General features: G+C 36.1%; 1 protein-coding gene across 2 annotated transcripts in view; it reads right to left on the bottom strand.

Moving 5' to 3' along the window:
* KPNA3 (karyopherin subunit alpha 3) overlaps nt 1-18159 on the bottom strand; it is a 102389-nt gene that overhangs the window by 49365 nt on the left and 34865 nt on the right. For both annotated transcript variants that reach the window (XM_086712461.1, XM_086712468.1), the window contains exon 2: nt 2118-2162. In XM_086712461.1, the coding sequence (XP_086568587.1) occupies nt 2118-2162 (45 nt within the window). The remainder of the gene's footprint in view (nt 1-2117; nt 2163-18159) is intronic.

Genomic DNA, 18159 nt, shown 5'->3' on the forward strand with positions numbered 1-18159 from the left:
CAACCAAATATTAAGACAAGTGAATAGCTTAAATTAATAAGCATATTTGAAGGGCTAAAAAGCTTAAAACAAGAGGAGGATTCTGAATAATACCAGGACCAATATGAAAGTTTTGAGTTGTATTCCAAGCATGAAAATTTAAGGGAAAGTAAAGGCCCACATCTGGGGATAGCTGGTATAATGTTAACAGATGTTTTATTCCTACCATTCCAACTGTCTCTATTAAGAAGAATGATCTTCACATGATGAATGAAAAACCAGACACAAAAGGACACTTACTGTTCTATTTACATAAAGTTCAAACTATGCAAAATAATCTATAATATTAAATATCAGGATAATGGTTACCCTTGGGGAAAAGGAGTAACTTGGAAGGAGCCTTGGAATACAAGTAATGTTCTTTCTTGATCCAGAAGCTTATTATACAGATAACTGTATAACAGTTCACTTTGTGAAAACTCATCAAGCTTAAGATGTGTTGACTTTTTTTTTATTAAAAAAATTTTTTTTAATGTTTTATTTATTTTTAAGACACAGAGAGACAGAGTATGAGTGGGGATGGGGCAGACAGAGAGGGAGACACAGAATCTAAAGCAGTCTCCAGGCTGTGAGCTGTCAGCACAGAGCCCGATGTGGGGCTCAAACTCACGAACTGTGAGATCATGACCTGAGCCGAAGTCGGACACTCAACCAACTGAGCCACCCGGGCGCCCCTGACTTTTTGCTATGTATGTTATATGCTAATAAAAAGTTTAAAAGAAAAGAAAAAAAAAAAAAAAAAGAAGCTAGGTACAAAGTGTTCAGACTGGCAAGGAGCCTACCTCACTCTTTATTTAGCTAGTTGACTTCTCTGGTCCAAATGAACCAAGGACGTGAAAAAACTTGAAAATATAATTGCCAAATCACTGTTGTTAATTGGTAAGTATCTTTGAAGAGGTTAAGGAGTTGAAATAACACTGGATTTAGCAAGCATTTTTCAACTGTAATAAAGATTGGGGGGAGGGGTTGCAGGAGAATGAATTTCAGTAACTATATACTATTTATGAACATAAACCATTGATGCTGGGTAAAAATGCATGACCCAAAATGGGTATTAAATAAATACATATTAAGTACATAAATGCACAGGTCTATTTAGTTTTAGTGACTGGGAGAGTGTTACTCTCAGAATCAAGACTTTCCCTCTCTTTAAAACTGAAAAATTTTAAGATGATAATTTTAATTTAGGAATTTCAGGAGTGAAGAAAAGGATCTAACCTAAAACAAACACAAAGATTTGAATATAAGTTCCAAAAAATATTTTTTTAAATGTACACATAATATAGAGAATAGTTATGTGTATTCTTTTTTAAGTTTTTATTTTATTTATTTATTTATTTCGAGACAGAGATGGCACAAGTGGGGGAGGGGCAGAGAGAGAGAGAAAGAGAGAGAGAGAAAGAGAGAGAGAGAGAGAGACACAGAGAATCCCAAGCAGGCTCCTCATTGTCAGCACAGTGTCCAATGCGGGGCTCATACTCATGAACCTGAGCCAAAACCAAGAGTTGGATGCTTAACCAACTAACCTACCTAGGTGCCCAATTATGTGTATTTTCTTGATTGGCAACTGAAATATTTGCTTCAAATAAAATGTGCTTGCATGAAAACACAGTATCATAAAGGTAACTCTAAAGTCCTCCAAAAAAAATAGATGAAAATACAATAAAGTTTAACAGCAGTTGCATTTAATTGGTAAGATATAAGGTTATTCTACTTTTATTTTTCTAAAGAATCTTGAACAAGTATGTATAACTTTTACACGAAGAAGGTGGAGGAATCTTGTCTGGCACATAGCCTAAAAAAAAGAGGATATTAAGGAAAAACCCACAAGAGTATCTAATTTCATCAGATGTGACAATTTCAATGCTGGCATTAAAGTACTTCACACAGTACATAGCACCTCAATAAATGAAAGCTTTCAATATATCCCATTATAAACTATTTAATGATGTATATGCTGTGTGGTTTAGGGGTGATCACTAATTTGCACAGTATTTTCATTATTCAAGTCATACAGAATTTTAAAAATCAGAAAAATCTCCTATTTACTTTCTGTTTCTGTTACTTTACTTTCTTACCTTTCGCAGTTCAACTGTCACTTCATTTCGGTGTCTTCGCATTGTCTAAAAAGAAAAATAAAGAATATTTAAGTACCTAAATATTGACACTGCTAGTAGATATGTTAAGGTCTTAGGCATTTAATATTTAAAAAATTTTTTAGAAGTAATTGCTCTTTAAGGGTTAAGGATTGGTCAGTTTTAGACTTTGAATGAAATACAGGAGGTTAAAAAGCCAAAACTCCTGTCTATTTTACTGGATATCTGTTGGTTAATTTTGGGGGGAACATGAGGTGGGGCTTGGCTGCCTAGAATCCATTCCCCTTTCCTAACTGCACCCAGGTTTCTCTGTGGAATTATATATCCTCTGCTGTAGACTGCCCTGATGGAACTGCCTATTAAAGTATCTCACTCTGTCCTCGTTTTGAATAGGGCATGAGACCAAAACCATGCCAGCAGAACTCTCCCTCATAACTCTGAACCCTGAGCAAAGTGGAAAGGAAAAAAAAAAGAGTAGGTTCTATTCCCAGTTCTTAGGTGTTGCTACTCATTCTATGAACTACCCATATGTTTCCAAAAAATTGTTTTTCCTTAAATCAGCCAGAGTTGGTTTTTGTTGTTTACAACCAATTAAATCTATCTCAAATGATTCATGTTTAAAAAAAGTAAAGAACTCATTGTCATGGCCTTGAAACCACATGAAAAGGAAAATAAATTTGGGATAGATATTTTGTATCCAAAGGCAAACAAGTATCCTTTTTTTTTAAAATGTTTATTTGTTTTGAGAGAGAGAGCACACAGACAGGAGAAGGGCAGAGAAAAAGGGAGAGAGAATCCCAAGCAGGCTCCATGCTGACATGGGGCTCAATCTCAGAACCATGAGGTCATGACCTGAGACGAAATCAAGAATCGGAACGGATTGAGCCACCCAGGTGCCCCCAAAGAAGTATCCTTCGAAGTTTACTGAGAGGCTCCATCAGCCATGTCTTATCAGGAATGACTGAAATGATTAGATATCCCCTCTCTCCCTTGATATGCTGATACAATGAATTATTTTATTACATATGTAAGTATGTAAAATCCTTACAGTTTTGGAATAAAGGCTACATAAAGGTTACATGGTCATGGTATATTATTATAATATATTGCCAGACTCAGTATGCTACTATTTTATTTGATAATTCTTTTGTATGGTATCGCTGTCAAGTTTTCTTAAATTGCAGTGATAAATTCTCCTTTGGGGAGAAACCCCATGAAAATCAAATTATAAAGTTTGCTAGATATACCGAAATATTAATCTAAACTTATGCTTAAATATAGATATATATTAAATGTAAACAAAACTGCCAAACAAAATTCAAATTAGTAGCATTCATTTAATGTAATGAAATGATGCACTGATAAAATTATTATAACTATTAGGGTTCAACAGTAGAAAGACAGCCTTGAATCTAATTCTATACTATGTTTCTGTGTTTTGACTTTAAAAGTATTAATATAGAGACTGCTTAATACACAGACTGCTTCATATATTTATCATAAAGAATGGTAATAAATGTTGAGCAATCTTCAAATACTAATATTAATTTGGTAACTCTAAATTGTCTTGATTCACTGAAGATTAGAACTATACTGCTGTTAAAATTTATTTGCCTACATGAATATCTAATTCAACTGTTACTGGAACGGAGAAGAAAAAAATATCTTTTTTTTTTTTTTTAATTGGTTTCAGGAGTAGAATTTAGTGATTCATCACTTACATATAACACCTAGTGCTTATCACAAGTGCCCGCCTTAATGCCCATCACCCAATTAGCCTACTTCCCCCTACCTACCTCCTCTCCAGCAACCCTTGGTTTGTTGTCTATAATTAAGAATGTCTATGGTTTGCCTCCCTGTTTTTATCTTATTTTATTAGAAAAAAATATTTTAATATTTTAATTGCAATAACAACTACACTTGTTTATGAACTGTTATGATAGGAATACAACAAAAAAGATCCAGGCAACATATCCCTTAAAAAATATGATCAAGTTAATGCTATATTGTAATTCACATCAAAATACTTCAGGATCCATAGGAGTAGTGAGTCAACTTCTGAAGTTCCCTAAATTAAGAATCCACACTTCACAGTGGGTTAGCTAGCATTTAAAGCACCCATATCAGAAGTTAGCTCCCAGTTAATAAGTGCTTCGAATACCAACATCTGAATTTAGGGAGTGGTTTGTTAATTAGTATAAAAGAGATATTGGAAATAGCTTTTTATTGCCAAAATGGAACTGTTCAAGATATACAGACTGGTTAGGAATGTTGTGCAGGTGCCTTGATTCTTACTTGTTTGCAGTTTAAGAATCTGGAAAGCCCTGCAGTCTGTCTTCAGAGAGGTTTTTGAATCCCTTTGATCCTATATCCCACACCTTCTAGGAGGATTTTGTCACCTAACCCTAATCAGTTCTTTATGGTGTATGCTTACAGATGAAGTTTTACTGCAAGGTGGTAACTGCTTGCTAATACGTGTTTGTGTAAGTGGCAGAATTCTAAAGCTTGTTTTATTATAACGTAACACACTGGTAGTAAAATTTCTAAGGAAAATACATATATTATCTCACCTATCTCTAATAGTTAAAGGCCTCCTACTCATCCAAAAGAACCATATGTATGTAAAATAGCCAAATGGCTTAGGTCAGTTAGCCACAGGTACTGACTACTATGTACACGATGAAAGTACCATTGAGTTAGTCATGACTTGTTCCGTTCTCTGAATTACAGAAGAGGCTCCACTTTGGGCCTCTTTCTTTCATTCTTCTGAAGTTGATGGCATCTACTCTCATGTCTTCAATTTCTGTTTGATGACCACTCTCAAAATATCTATCTTTAGCTCAACCCCCTTGCCTGAGCTCCAATCTGCAAGAATAATATTCACTCACTCAACAAAAATTTACTGAATTCATCTAAAACGCACCAGGCAATATGCCTGCAACTAGGACAAGTATAGAATTTACAGCCTAGTACAGTGGTCAGCAAACTACAGCCTATGACCCAAATCTGATTGCTGTCTGTTTTTTTGTAGGCCCCGACAGGAATGGTTTTATACTTTTAAGTGGTTATATCATAAATGATACTAAGTATCCACATAATATCCTTATTTTTTTATTTTTAAATTTTTTGTAATGTTTATTTACTTTTGAGAGAAAGCGAGAGACAGAGTATGAGCAGGGGCAGAGAGAGGGAGACACAGAATCCAAAGCAGACTCCAGGCTCTGAGCTGTCAGCACAGACTCCAACACGGGGCTCGAGCCCACGGACCCTGAGATCATGACCTGAGCCAAAGTCAGATGCTTGACCAACTGAGCCACCCAGGTGCCCCATAATATCTTTTTTTTTTGTCTCTTGGCTCCCAAAACCTTCAATATTTACCATCTGTTTGTCCTTTTAAGAAAAAGTTTGTGAACAGCTGGTCTAGTAAAAAACATAGGATTAATAAGCAGTAATACAAATGTGTTAAATGTTAAGATAGGAAAGTAAATAAAGTTCTATATCAGAAGGAGACATATCAGAGAATCAGGAAAAAGCTCCCTGAAGAAATTAAATATGTCTGTATGTGTGTTTGGGGGTAGAGGATAGATTGTTGCAAGGCCTCACATCCAGGATGCTTACAAATATCGTAATAGCTGGTCCCTCTTGTCCCTTTACTCCTCACCTCTCAAAAAAATACCTTCCCCCTAAAAAATTACTCTTCCATGAATATTCCCAATATTAGGAAAAAGTACCATCATCCAAACAGTTGTAAGAACCCCTATCCTGGGAGATCATCCATGTCTACGCAGTCTCTCACTCTTTGTTATCCAACAAGTCACCAAAATAGGATTCAAACCTTCTAGCTCCACTGCCATTATCCTAGACTAAGCCACTATCATCTCACCTGGTTCACCACAATAGCTAGTGTACTTGTGTTGTCCTTCTCTTGAATAAAACTTCTCAATGAAGTTTTTAATCACCTGCCATCTCCCACCTCACACAAAAAAGGGAAAAATGTTACCAGGACAGCCAAACCAAAATCCCAAGGACAAAATCTACAAAATTGGGTGACAGGGTATCCCCTTGAATTCTCAAATACAAGCAGGATCTGGTTAAATCGCCAACTATAGGACTCCCATGGTATCAGCATATATATAGAAGGAAACAGAAGGATCGAAGTAATATAATAGGGTAAATGAAGGACTTGAAGCCAGAAAAACCCCAAATCACAAATCACTAGAGTCTCGAAAGGCAATCTGAGAATAGCTACAAATGGAAAAGATCTTTTGTATATACCAATACTATAAAGTAGGAAAAGTAAGGCTCTAGATTCAAAAACTAAGGACTGAAATCCCCCTTCATGGGCGAAGCCCTAAACTGAAAAGAATTTCTGGGAGCAGAATACCAAGTGAGCAACACAGGCACAATGAAGCAAAGAAAAGGAGGGTCCAGATATAAGTGGGTTAATGAAACAGATCTCAGAACACAGGAAGCCAAATACTTCTTATCATTTCATAAAAATCAACAGAGGAAGGGGTATAGATAGGGCGGTAAAGGAGACAAACTATCCTGACCAACCTCTTGCTCCAAAAAGTTCAGGAAAGCCTATTATAAAATGAACAACAGAAAAGGATTGGGGTCAAATCCCATGTCGTAAGAAATGGGAAAATAAGGAGCAGAATGTTGACACTAAAAGCTTGCTACCAAAAAGCCATACCTATAAAACATAAAAATTATATCCAAGATAATGTGAAATAACATTTTATATCAGAATTAGAAAAACTCAGAATTAGAAAAACTTACAAATCAGGAAACGATTTGAAGTAAAAGAAATAAATTATTTCAGAAAGGAAACCTAACCAAGAATAATCATGAGATTCAATACACAATAGATAATGCTTAAGAGACAAAGAATGTGCAAATAAATTTTTAAATCAAAAAGAAATGAAGGTAAGGGGTGTGTGGCTGGCTCAGTTGGTAGAGCATGTGACTCTTGATCTTGAGGTTGAAATTTCGATCCCCACATGGGGTGTAGAGATTGCTTAAAAATAAAATCTTAAAAAAAAAAAAAAATGAAGGTGAAAATTATTAGAATGAAAGTGACAATAAAGTTAAGCAAAGATCCTAAATACACATAAGGAGTCTTCAAAGAAGAAAACCAAAGCAATGAAATACAGCAAATATTAAAAACTATAATTAAAGGGACGCCTGGATGGCTCAGTCAGTTAAGCATCCGACTTCAGCTCAGGTCATAATCTCAGGGTCCGTGGATTCGAGCCCCGTGTCGGGCTCTGTGCTGACAGCTCAGAGCTTACTTCGAATTCTGTGTTTCCCTCTCTCTCTGCCCCTCTTCTGCTCATGCTCTCTGTCTCAAAAATAAACATTAAAAAAAAAAAAAAAAAACTATAAAGAGAAAAAAGTCCTGCAACTAGAAGTCTTGAAATTAAATATTGAAAGAGTACACCAATGCCTGGGAAATCAACTGAGAAAAACCAATACTAAGATATATTACAAAAACAAATGGATTTCCAAAAAGGAAAAAGAAAGAAAGAAAGAAAGAAAGAAAGCAAGCAAGCAAGCAAGCATGCCTCTGGGCATTAGACCAAAAAAATCTAGCGATTTATAAGGTAGATCTAATAAATCAGTTCAATAAGGTCACAGAATACAACATAAAAACACAAAAATCAATTGTATGTCTATATACTAGGAATGAACACATGGGCACCAAAATTAAAAATACACCCAGTATCCTTTATAATCTCTCAAAAAATACTTAAGTATAAACCTAACGATACATGTATAGGACATACATGTGGAAAGCTACACAACACTGATGAAGGAATTCAAAGATCTAAAACAACAGAGAGACATATTGTATTCATGGGTTAGTAGACTCAACTTGGTAAACATGTCAATTCTCCCCACAATAACATACAGATTTAACCCAATTCCGCTCAAAATCTCAACAACATTCTTTGTAGATACAGAAAACAGTGTTCTAAAATTTATATTGAAAGGCAAAGTAATATGAAGAGCTAAAACAATTTTTAAAATTTTTTTAGTGTTTATTTTTGAGACCAAGAGAGACAGAGCATGAGTGGGGGAGGGGCAGGGAGAGAGAGAGAGAGAGAGAGAGAGAGATACAGAATCCAAAGCAGGCTCCAGGCTCTGAGCTGTCAGCACACAGCCTGACACGGGGCTCGAACTTGTCAACCATGAGATCATGACGTGAGCTGAAGTCGGATGCTCATCCAACTGAACCACCCAGGTGCTCCAAACAATTTTTAAAAAGAAGAAAGTGGAAGGGACCAGTCTATCCAATTTCAAGATTACACAGCTCTAGTAAACACTGTGTGATACTGGTGGATCAATGGAACAGGATTAAAAACAAAAACAAAATAGACCTATACAAATATGCTCAAACTGATTTTTGACAAAGGGTAAAAGTAATTCAGTAAAGGAAAGACAGACTTTTCAACAAACGGTGCTGGAACAGGTAGACACTGCTAGACAAAATGTATGAATCTCAACTTAAGTCACATACACTACACAAAAATTAATATAAAATGAGATCACATTTAAGTATAAAACTATAAAGCTGTTAGAAAAAAAATCTCTGGGATCTAGAGCAAGGCAAAGAGTTCTTAAACTTGACCTTAAAAGCATGATGCATAAAGAAATAACTGGTAAATTGGACCTCATCAAAATTAAAACATGTTGCTCTGAGAAAGCCCCCATGTGAAGGGGATAAAAAGCTATAGACTGGGGAAAAAAAATGGCAAACAACATATCTAATAAAGGGCTAATATCTAGAATATATAGAGAATTCTCAAAGCTAATTAGACAATCAATTAAATTAGAAAATGGGCAAAAGAAATGAAGAGACATTTTATCAAAGAGGATATACAGATGGCCAAGAAGCACAAGAAAAGATGTTCAATGTCATTTGCCATTAGGGGAATGCAAATTAAAACCACAATGAGATATTACTACACATCTATCAGAATAGCTAAAATAAACAACTGTGACAACACCAAATGTTAGTGAGTATGTGGAAAAACTCATACATTGCTAGTGGAATCGTAAAATGGTACAGCTATTAGGAAAACAGTTTCTTAAAAAACTAAACATGAAGATACCACAGTACACAGCAACTGCACTTCTAGATATTTCTCCCAGAGAAATGAAAACTTATGTTCACAAAAAATCTGTAAATAAATATTTACAACAGCCTTATTCATAAAAAACCCAAACGTGGAAACACCCCAGGTATCCTTCATATAGTTTATATGGAGTTTTGGTTATATAGTTTAACCACACTACATATCATGTAGTATTACCAAACAGTAAAAAGAAATGAACTATTGAGACAAACAACTTGAACGAATCTCCAGGGAATTATGCTAAGAGGAAAAAAAAAGCTAATCCCAAAAGGTTACATACCATATGATTCCATTTATATAACATTCTTGAAGTAACAAAATTACAGAAAAGGAGATTAGTGGTTGCCAGGGATTAAGGGTGGGGGGCAGGGATGGGAAGGAGGGAGAATGGCTACTAATTGGCAACAAGAGAGAGCCTTGTGATAGAAATGTTTTATATTTTCACTGTATAAATATCAACATTTTACTATAATGTTACAAGATGTATATCACTGGGGGAAACTGGGTACAGGGTACATACATATTTCTCTGTATTATGTTTTACAATTGCATGTGAAGCTATAACTATCTCACAATAATGGCCAATTTTTAAAAACTTTTTTAAAAAGGACATACTTGACATCAGATGCTGAGGAAAAGGGAAAGAGGTCACAACCAATGTCAATGCGCATAATAGGGAATCAACAGATAACTGTAACTTAAAAGGGGGGAGCTAAATGATGCTAACCACTGTAACAAATATACAAACTTTCCAAAATTCCAAAAAGTAAACTAAAAAATTGTAAATAAAACAGATCCCATATAAGTATTTTACACAAAAATAAATGGGAATAGGGAGGAAATAGGGCAAAGAGCTCAAGGAAATGAGGCTACCCTTTGTCTTCACAAGCATATGAAAATGCATCACACACATGTATGAGAAAATTAAACTTAAAGAAAAGCAATTCCTAAAAATAAAAGATTAAAAAAATTAATGAACCTAAATATGTATCCACATGGCGACAGAGTTACACTATCCCACATAACTTTTCAAGATAGTAATTTGTATATGCCCAGTCAACCCTAAAGACGAGGTAAGCACAAAGAAAACTCTACACTTTTTTCAGCAATTCTACTACTGGTTATCGTCTTGAGATTATTCTTATCCTGTTGTGTATGTATCTGGAATAAAGGAAATGAGTAATAATGTGATATTCTAATTCTATCATCCCAGGTATCAAAGGAACTTCAACCTGGGACAAAGGAGTCAAAGTTATATGATAGATGAGGCTTAGTAAAACTCTACCTACTTGAGTTGGAAATACCAATATATGCAGAATACATCTTTTTAAAAACATTCCTAGGTGTGTCCACTTAAAATTCCTAAATCTGTCAAAAACACTCAGGAGCCACCTTGAAGGGGCTCCAATGGGTCAAAGATGGCCAATGAAAGTACTAATAAAAATAATAACTATAATGAACAGAAACATACACATGATTCAATTCATGAATTCAGAATATGAAAGAAAAACTAATTGGTCATCACTGGAAGGTGCTAATGAACCACCTCATTGTTCTGAAAACTGATAAATGGAAAGAATCAAGAACTCGTTTTGCCTTTACCTAAACAAATTTTATCATGGGGGTAACCTAAGTGAGGGGAAGCTTCTGTTGAAAATATTATTCCAACTAATGAAGAAGAAAGGACAGAATTAGAGTATCACCATTTACAACTCCTAGTAAATAATAAATTTAGGCAATGTTCCTCAGTGGCTGTCAGCATTACAGAGAGAGACATCAGACACTAAGTGCAGTCCTGATGGAAGAGAAAACCATCACATAGGATGTACTCTTGTCCCCTCTGCCTAAAATAACCTGACCCTTATTCAGACTTCAGATTCAACTATTAATTTATAGGAAATACAGAGGACAGATAAACATGTTAAATGACACCGTAAGAGGCAAAAAAAAAAAAAAAAAAAAAAAGATAGTGAAATTAAAAAAAGACTTCAAACTTAATCACAGTAAGGTTACAGACCTTTATCTGGATGCTAATCCAAACTGTTCAAAAATATGTAACATTTGAGATAATTGGAAATTTAAACACTGACTGGATACTCTGATACTTTTAAAGGCGTTACTGTTAGGGTCAGGTGTGTGTGAGACAGAGAGAGAGAGAGAGAGAGAGAGAGAGAGAGAGAGAGGGAGAGAGGGCGAAATGAGAGAAATGTGGTGACTGTATTTATTTTAAATAGCATACATCTTTCTTAGTAACAAAATACGTCAGGGTGCCTGGGTGGCTCAGTTGGTTAAGCGTCCAACTCTTGGTTTCGGCTCAGGTCATGATCTCACCGTTTTGTGAGTTTGAGCCCTAGGTTGGGCTCCACACTGACATGTGGAGCCAGCATGGAATTCTGTGCCTCCTCCTCTCCCTGCCCCTCCCCCACTCGCACTGTCTGTTTTTCTCACAATAAATAAATAAACTTAAAAAAAAAATATGTCACTTCTGGAACACCCCGTGCTTTTGAGAGGTCATCTGTTTCATTAAACCGGACCCCAGCTATAGCAGAAAAAATACTTTTTTAATGCATTGTTAGACTCACGTAAGTAACTCATGTAAGTAAGGGGATAGAGGAGCCAGTGAAGTTAAACCTATGGGGGAAGTCAAGTCATCAAAGGTAAATGTGTGAAAGGCAAAGTATGAGGCTAATAATCTATTTCACACTAGGAACTGAAACTAAGTGCAGACTCTGATGCAGGATTAGAAAACTAAATTTATTTAGCCAGAACGCTCAAGATGGCCAAAATGAACTGTTTATCAACAGATGCAAACCTTCTCTGTTGAAAAGCAGTTAAATCAGGTTCTCAGGATTAAGTAAACGCCATCAAATATATAAGGAAATAAATCACTTTAAAGAGAGTCAGAACTAGAGTCAATGACAACAGTTAAAAACAAAGGCCACCTTCCTTGGAATTAGAATACTAGAATTAATGTATGAAATATAAAATAACTTCAACAAATATTCAAGGAAAGGAAAAATGCAATGAAAATTATCAGCAAGCAAGAAGAAATTATCAGAAATGAGCAGATTTGAAAAAAAAATACATAAGTTTGAGATATGAATAATAATTGTTGAAATACAGTATGATAACCAAAATTAAGATATCAACAAATGGGTTTTAGAGTAGATTTGATACAGTTTAACACAGATACAGTGAGCTGTAAGGCAAGCCAAAAAAAATGATCAATTATGAAATGTAAGACGCACAAATTTTATAATTACAGAAGAAAAGCGTAAGCAACATAGAGAATATAGTAAGAAGTTACAAAACAACCTTTATTTGGGTTCCACAAAGATAAGAGGCATTGTGCAGAAGCAGTATCTGAAGCGATACTGGTCGAGAACCTTCCAGAATTGATGAAAAACATCGAACCACGCATTTAAGAAGCCAAACAAACTGTAAGCAGAAAAATAAAAAGAAATCACAGAACTGCAGGACACAAAAGGAAAAAACAGAAAGTAAAGAAATCCTCAAAACAGAAAAAAAAAAGAAAAACAAAGAAATCCTGAAAACAGCCAGAGAAAAACAGACTATCTTTAAAACACAACAGACTGAAAACTGACTTAAAAAAAAAAATCTCTATTGATTTTATTTGCTACAGGTGAGCCCTTATAGAAATGGTTACATTTTGCAGGTCTGTAATTTTATAATGAAATTATAAAGTACACAGTTTTCAATTTTTATTTTTTAAACAGCATATCCCATATTTTTCCTTCATAAAGCTTCTCAGTCATAGGAACAATTTCAGAATCACTTTAATAAAAAACACGCAATGGTTTTGGTTTTGACTGTATTTGCATAATTGTCACTTTACTAAAAAATTTTGCTTTGTCAAAACACAGGCCCTGTGTTGTATTGTTGACATGCAATTTCAAGTTGACATGCAATTTCAAGTGATTCTAGGGCCATGAAAAGTCTATGTTGGGGTGCCTGGCTACCTCATTTAGTGGAGCATGTAGCTCTTGATCTTGGGGTTGTGAGTTCGAGTCCCATATTGAGTTGTGGAGATTACTTAAAAATAAAATCTTAAGTAAAAAAAAAAAAAGAACCTAAGTCAACCCCAGGTTAAGAATCTATAATAGTAAATAAATAATTGATGTGAGAAACAAAAGCAAAAGAAAAAAATCAAATTTCCTTGCTACTTACAGCCCAATGACAAGTCTTTGAAATAGGCAAAGTGACATTCCTCTAGGAACTCAACTGCCTCAGTGTTAATACTTTACTAAGGGGCAAAAGACAATCTTAGCTTAACATTATCCCCAGCTCCAGGATCCTGCAAGTCTACTTTAACATGTAAAAATTCCTTTGGAAACTTCCTCTACTCCCGAATATGCATCAGCAATCATCCTCCAAGTACGTGGCCCACTAATACATATCTGAAGGGTCTCATTTCTGAGTTTTTACTAAACAGTAATAAATGACCTTTTTCTAACAATAGCTAGCCCCTTCAAGGTCCTGGAAACCTTGCTTCCAAATTCCTTAGAAACTTAACGCTATGTCAACCCCCCTCCTAACTTGAAAGTATATAATCAGTCACCCCTCACAACCCCAGTGCAGCTCTTTCTGCCCATGGGTCTTGTCTCTATGCTTTAATAAAAGCACCTTTTTGCACTGAAGATGTCTCAAGAATTCTTCCTTGACCATTTGCTTTGAACCCAAGCATTTCCACATCAATGATTTCAGAAAAGGGCAGGATTTGCAGTGATGGAAGTGTTTTACAACTGGATTGAGGAGATGGTTGCACAACTGTAAAAATTTTTTTATCAAACTTTACACTAACAAGTGAATTGATGATATATAAACAATGCCTCAATAAACCTGTTTTTTTTTTTAATCCTCTATAATATGGATATTTATGTATTGTTCCCTGGGCTACAAACTGTTTTTCTATGCATACCAACTGAAACAAATGTATATTTTACTTGAGGAGAAGGAGGTAGGAGACTGTATAAGGATACAAAATTGCCTTCTCAAGAGGTGATAGAGCTAGAAAACTAGAAAACTATAGCTCTGGAACAAAAACAATCAAACAAAAAGCCCAAAAAGCAAAACCAAAACAAAGCCTAAAGGTTATTGTGCTGATACTCCTTTAGACTGCCACCAACTGGGTATCCATGTTTCAAGGAATATAAGACAAAGCTGGCTTCTGAAAAGCAATGGAAACCACAGGCAGTAAAATGATATCTTCATGTGCCGAAAGAACATTAACCTCAAACCCAAATTCTAATTAAGAAGGAATAATAGAATTCAAATACTACCACTTTACAAGAGTTGATACATTAATGGATCCAGGCAATGATTATCAAGCTTGCTAATATAACAAGAGGTAACATGACATTATGTATTATCTAATAGAAATATATAATACCCAAGAAACCAAAGAGCCATCTCCTGGGAGAAAGGATTTGTAAAAATCATATTATCTGATAAGGGATTTTTATTGACCCTTTCAATTCAATAAGACAATAAAATTTTAAAAATGGGCAAAGCATCTGAATACAGTTCTCCAAAAATGATAAACAAATGGTTAATAATAAGCACATGAAAAGATGCTCAACATAATTATCCATCAAGGAAATGCAAATCAAAACTGCAATGAAGGGGTGCTTGGGTGGCTCAGTTGGTTGAGCATCCCACTCTTGATTTTGGCTCAGGTCCTAATTTCAGGGTTGTAAGATCGAGCCCTGCTTCGGGCTCCGCGCTGAGCATGGAACCTGCTTAAAGATTCTCTCTCTCTCCCTCTTCCCTCACTCCCTTGCTCACATGTTCGCTTGCTCTCTAAAAATGAAAAACTACAGTGAAACACTCACTAGGTTGGATAAAATTTTAAAAGGACAAATCAGTACTGGTGAGGATGCACAGAAATTGGAACCCTCACACACTGCTGGAGAGACTGTAAAACGTCATAGCCACTCTGGAAAAGTTTGTCAGCTCCTCAAAAGGTTAAACATCATACTACCATTTGATCCAGCAATTCTACTCCTAGGTAAATACCCAAGAGATATGAAAACATATGTCTGCAGAAAAACTTGTACACGAATGTTCGATGCAACGTATCCACAATAGCCAAAAAGTGTAAACAACCTAAACGTTCAACCGATGAATGGATAAATACAATGTGATATATCCATACAATGGAATACCATTCAGCAATAAAAAGGAAGGAAATACTGACATGTACTAATAACATTTCAACATAACTTGAAAACATCATGCTAAGTAAAAGAAGCCAGTCACAAAAGACCACGGACATGTATTATATGGTTCGACTTATATGAATGTCTTGAATAGGCACATCTGTGGAGACAGAAAGCAGATTCATTGTTGCTTACATCTGGGGAAGGGGGTTGTTTGGGGAGGATACAGAAATGGGAAGTGACTACTAAAGGGCCTAACATTTATTTTTGTGGTGATGAAAATATTTTTTTCTACAATGTTTATTTTTGAGAGAAAGAGAGTGGGGTGGGGCAGACAGAAAAAGAAAAGGAGACAGAGGATCCAAAGTGGGCTCTGTGCTGACAACAGAGAGACTGATGTAGGGCTCGAACTCCCACACTACGACATCATGACCTGAGGGGAAGTCAGTCAGATGCATAACCGACTAAGCCACCCAGGGTCCCCGAAAATATTCTAAAATTAAGTGTGGATGGTGTGCCTGGCTGGTTCAGTCAGTGGAGGGTGTGACTCTAGATCTCTGGGTTGTGAGTTCGAGCCCCATGCTGGGTGTAGAGATTACTTAAAAATTAAAAAAAAAAAAAACTTTATAAATAAATAGATAAAATTGACTGTGGTTATAGTTGTGCAACTATGAATACGCTAAAAACCACTGAGTACACTTTAAATGAGTGAACTGTACAACACATGAATATGCATGTGAATTGTATCTCAATAAAATGTTTTTTTTAAGTATATGATACTATCTATAAATCAGTCTTAGCAAATGAACAAACAAAAAACCATATTAAATCTCTACATCTAACAACCAACTTACAGGAAACACAGAGAACAGAAAGACACTACACACTATTGGGATGCAACCAGCCAAATACAGAATAACCCCATTTCTCTAGCAACAGGTAACAAGTCAAAAAAGAGGGAGGAGTGGTTTGGGAAATACAGTAGGAGCTTACAGATTAAAAGATTTAAGAGACATACCAACCAATCACAATAAATGGACCTTATCTGGATACTAATCCAAATAAACTCTAATGTGTTTTATACACACATGCACATGCATATGTTACACATAAAAGTTAACTGGGGAAATTTTAACATTGACTGGATCTTTAATGGTAAATTACTAGTATTAATCATGTTTAGTTGTAATTTCAAAAACAGCAGGGCTCCTGGGTGGCTCATGTCACTTAAGCATCTGACTCTTGGTTTTGGCTCAGGTTGTAATCTCATGGATCATGGGTTCGAGCCCCACATTGGGCTCTGCCCTCTCTCCCTCTCTCTGTCTCCCACACCCCGTGCTCTCTCCCTAAATAAATAAACTTAAAAAAAGAAGGAGCCCCCAGTAAACCCAAACATATACAGGAATTTGATATGATAGAGATGGCACTGCAGGCCACTGGGAAAAACATACTATCCAGTAAATGGTTCTGAGCCAAATAATTATCCCTTTGGGGGGAAAATGACACTGGATACCAACTGTATCAAAATCAATTCCAGACTGTTTCAATTCTTATAAAAGCAACACCTCTAGGGGCGCCTGGGTGGCGCAGTCGGTTAAGCGTCCGACTTCAGCCAGGTCACGATCTCGCGGTCCGTGAGTTCGAGCCCCGTGTCGGGCTCTGGGCTGATGGCTCAGAGCCTGGAGCCTGTTTCCGATTCTGTGTCTCCCTCTCTCTCTCTGCCCCTCCCCCGTTCATGCTCTGTCTCTCTCTGTCCCAAAAATAAATAAACGTTGAAAAAAAAAAATTAAAAAAAAAAAAAGCAACACCTCTAATTTTTAAAGAAACCTGAGTGGAGAAAAATTTCTTACGGAGAACACAAGAAATGCTAAAACCAAAAGAACAACTCTGTTAAAAACTGAATTTGTTTTTTTGAAAGAAGCCACATAGAACGTAAAAAGACAAGCCAAACTAGAAGGATATCTGAAACATGAACAGTGAAAAATAATTACCCAGAATATATAAAGTATTCATATTCTGGGTGGCTCATTCAGTCGAGTGTCCAACTCTTGATTTCAACTCAGGTCATGATCTCAGGTTGAGCTCCCATCAGTCTCTGCGCTAACAGCATGGACCCTACTTGAGATTCTGTCTCCTTCTCTATCTGCCCCTCCTTTGCTCATGTGCTCTGTTTTTCTCAAAAATAAATAAATGTTAAAAAAAAAAGAATATTAAAAAAAAAGGACAGTCAACCTTATTAGTCAAAATGCAAACTTAGATCACAATGAGATACCATCCTACCCTTAAGATTGCCAAACATTAGGGGCGCCTGGGTGGCTCAGTCGGTTAAGCGACCGACTTCGGCTCAGGTCATGATCTCACAGTCCGTGAGTTCGAGCCCCACGTTGGGCTCTGTGCTGACAGCTCAGAGCCTGGAGTCTGCTTCAGATTCGGTCTCTCTCTCTCTCTCTGACCCTCCCCTGTTCATGCTCTGTCTTTGTCTCAAAAACAAATAAATGTTAAAAAAAATTTTTTTTAAATATTTATTTTGAGAGAGAGAGAGAGACAGAGACAGAGACAGAGACGGCATGAGCAGAGGAAGGGCAGAGAGAGAGGGAGACACAGAATCCAAAGCTGTCAGCACAGAGCCTGACAGGCTCAAACTCACAAACCACGAGATCATGACCTGAGCCAAAGTCAGTCACTCAACTGATTGAACCATCC

Source organism: Puma concolor, chromosome A1 (genome assembly GCF_028749965.1).
Source record: "Puma concolor isolate L17-30 chromosome A1, mPumCon1.1.hap2, whole genome shotgun sequence".
Lineage (NCBI taxonomy): Eukaryota > Metazoa > Chordata > Mammalia > Carnivora > Felidae > Puma > Puma concolor.